Below are 9,224 nucleotides of genomic sequence, written 5' to 3' on the forward strand. Positions count from 1 at the left end.
CTCCTTTCATTTCATCATCATGACTGTCAAGACGCCGTTGTCGAGTTTGGGCTCGGAATTCGCGGGCCTCACTCCCGAGATCTCTCGGCCGTCCTCTGTCGCCGGCGACAAACGGCCGTTGATCATTGCATATGAATCTGTTGATACGAGAATATCCCTACCTGCATTACAGCTACCATTGGCAAATCAACTATGGAAGGACTTCACATTGAATTTACTTTCATCTTCGCCAGAGAACGACTTATCTACCAAAGAAGGACTTATCGCCGAGTTCATCAACTTCTGCATCACTCGGTCTAGCGACGACACACATTGTGACGACGCCGCGGCAATACTGCAGTTGCTTGAAGCTCTCTTAGAGAGCTATGAACAAGATTTTTTTGGTGGAAATGATATCCACTCCGCTCTGTCGCAGCTTGATATTCAACATAAAACCCCCATAATCAAAGCATACTTTGCTGCATACGGAACCCTCAGTCGCAAGTCTAGACGTCAACCTTCTCTCCTCCTCGAGTCCGCTACAGATGGACCGTCACGTATATACGCAATATTCGGAGGTCAGGGGAATGATGAGAAATATTTCGAGGACCTAAAAGATACATACGCGACGTACACCGACATCCTCCGTCGTTGTGTCTTCTCCGGAGCCAGATTGTTAGAAGAGCTCGCTAGTGCGCCCACATTTAAGCCTCACTTCCAACATGGCTTCTCGCTCATGGACTGGCTAGAGAAGACCGACTCTGAGCCAGAGTCGGCGTATCTTCTTTCTGCCCCCGTCAGCATGCCCCTGATTGGTCTCCTCCAGATGTGTCACTTCATCGTGGCTTGTCAAACAATGGGACTCTCACCACGAGAAATGCATGGCTATCTGTCCGGCGTGTCAGGTCATTCACAGGGAATTGTCGTAGCCCTCGTAACTTCTGTCTCAGATACGTGGGAAGACTTCTACCGACACTCTCTCGAAGCCCTCCGTATTCTCTTCTTCATCTCCTGTCGCAGTCACGAAATGTTCCCTCCCCAGTTCATCCCCAAATCAGTTATACGGGATGCAGAAGACAACGGAGAAGGGACACCTGGTCCCATGCTCAGGGTACGAAACCTTCGACCGGGTCAGCTACAGAAGATCATCGACACAGTCAATAGCTACCTTCCGGAACAATCCCGTGTTGCTATTTCCCTCTACAATGGTCCTCAAAATCTTGTTGTGACCGGGCCGCCTCTTAGTCTGTATGGGTTGAGCCGGCACCTCCGTGGCTTGAAACCATCAAAGAGCAGTCGCGAGGCACAGATCCCGGCCAGCAAGCGGAAACCTAAGATTGAGCATCGCTTCCTACCCATAACCGCACCATTCCATAGCATGTATCTAGATGAGGTCGTTCCTTTGGTTATGAAGGATCTCGCGGATATCAACATCACAGGTAACCAGCTACGCATTCCGCTGTACGCTACAACCGACGGCCACGACATGCGCATTCACAAGGATAAAAGTCTCATCGGTTATATCGTGAGCATGATTGCACGCGAACCAGTACACTGGGAGAAAGCGGCCTCTCTTCCGGATGCTACTCATATCATTGACTTCGGTCCGGGCGGCAGCGCCGGTGTGGGGGCTGTCACCATGCATAATAAGGCAGGACAGGGTGTGCGTCTGATCCTCGGTAGTTCCATGAAGCATAGCGAGGAGTACGGAAACAAGGCAGAACTTTACAATCGGGACTCCGACTACCCCATCGTCTATGCTGATAATTGGGCGGAGGCGTACAGGCCGCGCCTGGCCAGAGACGCAACGGGTAAGGTCATTGTTCAGACCAAGTTCAGCGAGTTGCTGGGGCTTCCTCCTATCATGGTTGCTGGTATGACGCCGACTACTGTGCCATGGGACTTTGTCTCTGCTACCATGAACGCTGGCTACCATATCGAGCTTGCTGGAGGGGGATACTACAGCAAGGGTGCTATGGAGGAAGCGATCAACAAGATCGTGCAAAATGGAATTCCAGGGCAGGGAGTGACATGCAATATCATTTATGCGAGCCCCAGTTCCGTCCGCTGGCAGATTCCCCTGCTACAGGAGCTCCGTGCCAAGGGCGTCCCGATCGATGGGATGACCATTGGAGCGGGTGTCCCCTCTATCGACGTGGCCAATGAGTATGTCGAGACACTTGGTCTAAAGCACATTGCCTTTAAGCCCGGGTCGGTGGAGGCAATCCAACAGGTCATTGATATCGCCCGCGAGAACAAGTCCTTTCCAATTATACTTCAGTGGACTGGTGGCAGAGGGGGTGGACATCACTCGTATGAGGATTTCCACGCCCCCATTTTGGAGACATATGGTCGCATCAGAGCGTGCAAAAACATCATCCTAGTCGCTGGTAGCGGCTTTGGTGCCGCCGACGATACCCTGCCTTACTTGACTGGAGAGTGGAGCAAAGCATTCAATGCACCATCCCTCATGCCATTCGACGGGATCCTACTCGGCAGTAGAGTGATGACAGTCAAGGAGGCTCACACCAGCCCTGAGGCCAAGCAGTTGATTGTTGATATCCCTGGTGCAGATGATGCAGTCTGGGACCAGACCTATACACGACCTACTGGAGGAATCATTACCGTCCGGTCCGAAATGGGCGAGCCAATTCACAAAATCGCCACCCGGGGGGTCCTCTTCTGGGCTGAGATGGACCGAACTGTGTTTAGCATTGCAGACAAGAAAGCAAGAGTTGCCTTCTTACAGGAGAATAAGAAGCGCATTATCGACGGCCTCAACAAGAATTTCCAGAAAGTGTGGTTTGCACAGGATGCAGATGGTAAGCCCTGCGAATTGAACGAAATGACACTGTCTGCAGTTGTGTGGCGAATGGTCGAGTTACTCTACATCAAGCATCAGGCTCGCTGGATACATCCCAGTCTGCAGCAGTTGACATTCGACTTTCTTCAATGGCTCGAGGATATTGTTGGCGAGATGCACAGCAATTACGGGTCCCGGTTTTGGCGGGCAGTTGAAGAAATCGATGAACCCTACACGGCCATTGAAAAGTTCTTGATCAGGCATGCTAGAGCAACCTCAGAGCTGATGGATGTACCAAGTACTCAGATGTTCATCCATCTGTGCCGGCGCCATGGTCAAAAGCCCGTTCCATTTATTCCTGTCCTCGATGAGGATTTTGAGGTGTGGTTCAAGAAAGACTCGCTGTGGCAGTCGGAAGACGTTCAGGCAGTGCCGGGCCAGGATGTTGGCAGGACCTGCATTCTGCATGGACCTGTCGCCGCCAAGCACACCACGGTACCAAACGAGCCGATCAAGCATCTGCTGGATGGTATCCACTCTCAGTGGATCAAGTCCCTCACGGCGCTGGGATATGACAACGAGCAACCTCTGACACCTCTGACCGAAGGAGGTATGAGTGAAGTGCCGAGCGAAATATCCCTGACCAGAACATTCGACCCTACGGTTTCCGGTAATGAGCTGCCTTCGTTGGAGAGCTGGATGCGACGACTGGCTGGTACGCAGAAGGGCTGGAGACATGCTCTTTTTTCGCAGAAGTCTATCGTTCAAGGGCACAACCTGTGCGATAACCCCGTAAGGCGAGTCTTCGCTCCTCGGAACAACACCTACGTTGAAGTAGAGGAGTGCACATCTACCGAACAGTCGGTCGTTCGGCTTTTTGAGCGAGCAGCGGATGCGCTGCAGACTTTGGTTGTTGAGGTGCGTGCTGTTAGCGAAGACATCATCAAGGCCACGCTGTTCGAAAATCGCACTGCCACCGGAGCACCGGCAGGTCTCGAGCTTCTATTTAGCTACCATCCCGAGTTCCCGTTTGCGCCTATTCGAGAGATTCTCTCTGACAAGATTGAGCGAGTGAAGGATTTCTATCATATACTTTGGTTCGGTGAGCCGCTGAGATCTCCTGGTGGTCCCTCACATGAAGATGAATTCCACGGTGATGTCGTTACTGTCACAGCGGATGATATCAGAAGATTCAGTCACTGCATTGGCAGTACATCCGCATCGGGGTCTCATTCGAGGAGTCAGCAGAGAATGGACGCCCCTATGGACTATGCGATCGTTGTTGCCTGGAAATCGGTCATGAGGCCATTGTTCACCAACTGTCTCAGCGGTAACCTTATGAAACTAGTCCACCTATCCAACCAATTCCGCAGGCTAGGAAGCTCAAAACCCATCCGGGATGGTGATGTTCTTTCGTCCAGAGCACACATCCGAGCCATTCTGAATGAAGACTCAGGCAAGGTTGTGGAGGTTTCTTCCCTCATCACTAGAGATGATGTGGATATAGTGGAGGTCGTTAGCCGCTTCATGTACCGCGGATCATATAACGACTACGACATAGCCTTTCGGCAGACAAAAGAGCCCAAGATTGAGCTCCAACTGACAAGTGTTAAAGATGTGGCAGTGCTTCACTCCAAGCCGTGGTTTGTGCCTGGCGACAGAGACCTTGACCTTCAGGGCTATAAGCTCACATTCGAGCTGGAGACACATGCCCATTTCCAAAGCAAGTCGCTCTACCGCCAACAAAGGTGTTTCGGTCATGTCTACGGTCGGTCTCCGACTGGTGAGGTCCTCGAGGTAGCTTACATTGATCACACAGTGGGCGTTTCAACCAGCAATCCCATCATGGATTACCTCAAGCGCCATGGAAGTGTGGTCGAGCAGCCAGTCTTATTCCAGTCACCAATCACTCTTGGCGGTGGCGAGATCCAGTTCAAGTCTCCCTCATCTAATGAATACTATGCCGTTGTCTCCGGCGACTATAATCCGATCCATGTGTCCAAGGCCTTTGCCACCTATGCAGAGCTTCCGGGCACCATCACTCACGGCATGCACATGAGCGCAAGGGTTCGTAGCTTGCTTGAGCAGCTGGTTGCCCCAGGAAACCCTGGTGGCTTTAGGCGCTATAACTGCAACTTTGTTGGAATGATACTTCCAGAGGACGATGTGGAGCTGGTCTTGCAACACGTTGGAATGGTAAACGGACGGAAGCTGGTGCATGCAGAGGCCCGACGTGCCGGTACTGGAGACAAGCTGATTATAGCGGAAGCTGAGATTGAGCAGCCCAGCAGTGCTTTCCTGTTTACTGGCCAGGGCAGCCAAGAAAAGGGAATGGGCATGGAACTTTATGCCTCTAGCCCTGCAGCGCGGAAGGTGTGGGACCTAGCCGACAAGCATTTCCTTGAGAACTTCGGTGAGTATGTTTCCATCCACATGACTACATTTCTAAACCTGTCTAGGCTTCCGTATCACCGACATTGTCCGAAACGACCCTAAAGAACTCAAGATCCACTTCGGCGGTGCTCGCGGACGAGCGATCCGCGATAATTACATGGCCCTTCGCTGTGAGATGATTCATGCAGATGGGCGGACAACATCGGAGAAGATTTTCAAGGAAATCACAGAGGATACTAAGTCACACACCTTCCAATCCAGCACCGGCCTTCTCTCTTCCACCCAGTTCACCCAGCCAGCACTCACCCTCATGGAGAAAGCTATCATTGAAGACATGAAAGATAAGGGGCTGTTGGCAGATCACTGCAGCTTTGCTGGTCACTCTCTGGGGGAATACTCTGCCTTGGCAGCCATTGCCGAAATTATGCCTATTGAGAGTTTGGTATCTGTGGTTTTCTACCGCGGTCTGACAATGCAGATGGCAGTCGAACGCGACGAGCAAGGAAGGTCAAACTTTTCCATGTGCGCCGTCGACCCCAGTCGACTATCGAAGTGTATGTCCCTTTGCCGCTTTCTGTGACTGTTTATTGACTCTCTTTCTAGCATTCAACGAAGACCGCCTGCGGTACCTGGTGTCGCTGATCGCCAGCAAAACCGGCTGGCTGCTTGAAATCGTAAATTACAACGTCATTGATTCTCAATACGTCTGCGCGGGTGATGTAAGTCAATTACTTGGGCTGCTTATAAAAACCCTGCTAATACAGCCTAGCTTCGAGCCCTCGACACCCTCTCCTCTTTGATCGGCGAAATCAAGCGCCATCAATCTGACTTCGAGGCTATCCTCCAGGGTACCCAGCCTCTCGAGGAGATTCGCGTCAGCGTACTTGACGCTCTCCATCAATGCGCCAGCGCCGCCAAAGCCAAGCCCCAACCCATTCAGCTCGAGCGTGGCGTAGCCACCGTGCCGCTCCGAGGAATCGACGTGCCCTTCCACTCATCCTTCCTTAGCCCAGGCATTACAGCCTTCCGTGCATGTCTCTACAAGTACATTGACAAAGGTACTTTGGATGCGGACCGTCTGGTAGGCAAGTACATCCCGAACCTGACGGCGCGGCCATTTGAAGTTAGCGAGGAATACTTCCGGCAGGTGTTCCGGTTGACGAAGTCGCCGATCATTGCGAAGGTTTTGGCAGAGGTGAGTTGATTACCTTTGTTGTCTAGGTTTCCAAATTCTAACTTAGTCGTTCCTAGTGGCAAGAGTATATAGATGTTGAGCGCGGGTTGGAAAAGGTCGCTCGGTCGTCGGAGGTTGTCGTTGCATAGTTGCATTTGGTTTATATATGGTTTTGGCGTTGTTGATACCAGAATGTTCAATATTATACTTAACTAGTCGATTATATCATTCTATGTCCTATTTTTCTTGTCTTCAGCGGTATGTTAGTAAGATCAGCAATATGAAATAAGATTGAATTAAACCATCTTACCACATATTGACCTCAGTCCGCGCAACTATGTAGCTACAGTTAAACGAACAGCATGTCAGACAGTCCATTGAGACTTGAATTACGCCTACGAGGCATGTAACTCACTGATCACTAAGTTGGCCATGTTCCACGTTCCTCGAGCTCCAAGCCATTCTATCTATGTCCTCCAAAATCTATGGTGCTTTTGACCAATACCAGGTACTCAAGCCATCTATGTCTATCGGTCACGTCGACCTCCCATCAAAACACCCCAATCGCCTTCCCGTCGCCCCTAAACATTGCATGCAACCCATCCAACGCAAGGAACGACCTCGCCACATCCAACCCTTTCTTCCTCTCCTCCTCAACCCTCTCCCATGACCAAAACCCATTCTTCATCTTAACCCCCTTCTCAGGCAATAAGCCAGCCCGCGAGAGCACCGTCTCCGGACTAACTGATATCCTCCCCTTCTTGAAAACATATCTTGTGACAGCAGAGGCTAAGATACATTTCTCATCCTTTATACCTGTTGCACTACCACCGAACACTACCTCCCCTTTGTCTTTCTTTCCGCCGGTCTTGACAAAGTGGCTAACGAGATACACCCATTTCTCATCCCAGCTCAACACTCTCGTATGGATCTCATACGTCTGATAGGGCTTTATCTCACTTTTAAAGACACATGCCGTGGATCCAAGAGCAATGTTAAGCTCCCCACCCGAAAAGCCTAGCGCGAGCTGGTCCTTGAATAAACTAGAGATCAAATGCACACGGTTGATGTCTAGGTCGGTAAAATAGGTTGCGTTGGACTTGTGCATATTGTAGTCGATCTCTAGGAGCGGGGTGGAGGACGTCGTAATGACTGGGTAGAAGAGGGATTGGGGGCCATGGGTGGTTATATCCACTTTGCGGGCGCGGTTGAGGATGATGTGTTCTTTTAGGCAGGTGAGGAGGCGAATCTGTATTTGATTCTTTGTTTAGTATGGGGAGGTGTGTTGTATGAGCAATTGGGTTAAGAGATGCGTGGATTGAGGGTAAGAGTAATGGAAACGAACATGCCAGACGAAAGGGAGGCCTTTCAGATTAAGGAGGATGTAAGCCCCTCCTGCGAAGAGGAGGGTGTTTTGCCAGGTTATCGAGTTGAGAATGGTCGACGTGTCCATTGTGCCTTGAGAATGACTATGGTGGCAGGAGAATGACTATGGTGGCAGTGTGTGTACTTGCTAGGATGAGTGACTTTCGGTCGTATGATGGACACAGGTGACAAAAGAGTGCAATGTCAGAAACTAGGGTAGCAATTCTGCTGCTCAATGACTCTGGGCCACTGCCAGCATGGCCCGTCCTGTTGTTACCTTCGGTACTCGGGTGGCGTTTCGCCGCTTCCCTGTAGACAGAAGCCTCACTAGCTCTTGTTGCTTTGATCATCCAGGTGCAACTTCAGCTCCCTGCATCTGCAGGTCGGATCCTTCGGCGTTTAGCTTGCTTGGGTGGGTAGTACAAGGGAGATGGTTGAATCGTAATACGTTACATACGTACATACCATGTGTAACCTATTACATACCGGTAATCCAAGCATACCAAACATACATACGTCAAAACGCCCAGGAATACATAGAACACCATGGGGCACCTACAGCCATCCCATATTTACGCAGCATACGATGTATATCGTTCATTGATAATGCCCACGTGGAACAAAGCCTTCCGACACGTTGCGGCAGGATGCGGATCCACCTATGGAGTCGCGTGGCCTGCCATGTGCCAGGAACCATCGTGGTGGAGATGAAGACCAGATTACTCCGCGATAGGGTCCGTAACATGAATTATTTTTCATACTTTTGTTGGTTCCAAGCCAGGAGATGAATCATTTAGGGTCCCGATGGCGAGAGGCGTCAAACGTGGTGACGGAATATCCTCGAAAACAGGGATGGCTTGGGCAGAGGGCCATGGTCCGGAGGGATCGTCGGTGTTCCGGTGTTTATTGATACAACGACCGATGTCACCTTGTCAGTAGCTTAGAAACTTGGTTCTACTTGATGAGCTTGCGTGTGCATGCCTAGGCATCGTGGTCCGTGTCCCATTGTCAGTGTTGGCTCGAAATGTCTGCTGTTGATTGTGCAACACGGAGTTCGGGTGGTATCATTCTGAATAGGCAGCAACCATATCCTAGAACCTTAACGTTTGAGATTTGAATGGGAAAAATATGTGTTAATAGTAATTGCCCTCGGCGTATTGACTTGGCCGGGAACTTTCGATGTGTGTCTACTATGAGGGTGATGGAAATAATATCAATAGATTCATTGTCTGCTGCTGCTCAAAATATATATCTGAACACCATGATTCGATAGACACTCATAATGACGAACCAATTTCACGCATGTTACTGTTAAACCTAGATAAACTCAGTAGACAATTTCTTTGTCGGATTTATTTGACTTAGAAAGATACCATAATCGTGGCATCGTTACTTACTATTGGGTCGCCATGGTGGTGAGGAGTTCAGGGTAGAACGAATCTCAAATGCGTGAAATCCGTGTTCCTTGTTAAGGTTATAAAAATATCGAACATATATCAACCGGGTCCC

At 50.3% G+C, this 9,224-nt stretch overlaps 2 protein-coding genes across 2 annotated transcripts; one reads left to right on the forward strand and one right to left on the reverse strand.

Annotated features, from left to right (window-relative positions):
• Positions 1-19: 19 nt before the first annotated feature.
• Positions 20-6,499, forward strand: BO79DRAFT_262354 (malonyl CoA-acyl carrier protein transacylase; the record flags this gene model as incomplete). Its single annotated transcript, XM_025686586.1, has 5 exons — positions 20-5,195; positions 5,242-5,730; positions 5,780-5,895; positions 5,946-6,371; positions 6,428-6,499. The coding sequence occupies 5 exons, from the start codon at positions 20-22 to the stop codon at positions 6,497-6,499; spliced, it is 6,279 nt and encodes a 2,092-aa protein (XP_025541421.1).
• A 401-nt stretch (positions 6,500-6,900) lies between these two features.
• BO79DRAFT_226926 (acyl-CoA thioesterase) lies at positions 6,901-7,803 on the reverse strand (the record flags this gene model as incomplete). The annotated part of the gene is made up of 2 exons (XM_025683833.1): positions 6,901-7,599; positions 7,696-7,803. The coding sequence occupies 2 exons, from the start codon at positions 7,801-7,803 to the stop codon at positions 6,901-6,903; spliced, it is 807 nt and encodes a 268-aa protein (XP_025541422.1).
• Positions 7,804-9,224: the final 1,421 nt, after the last annotated feature.

Source organism: Aspergillus costaricaensis, assembly GCF_003184835.1.
Source record: "Aspergillus costaricaensis CBS 115574 unplaced genomic scaffold BO79scaffold_10, whole genome shotgun sequence".
Taxonomy (NCBI): domain Eukaryota; kingdom Fungi; phylum Ascomycota; class Eurotiomycetes; order Eurotiales; family Aspergillaceae; genus Aspergillus; species Aspergillus costaricensis.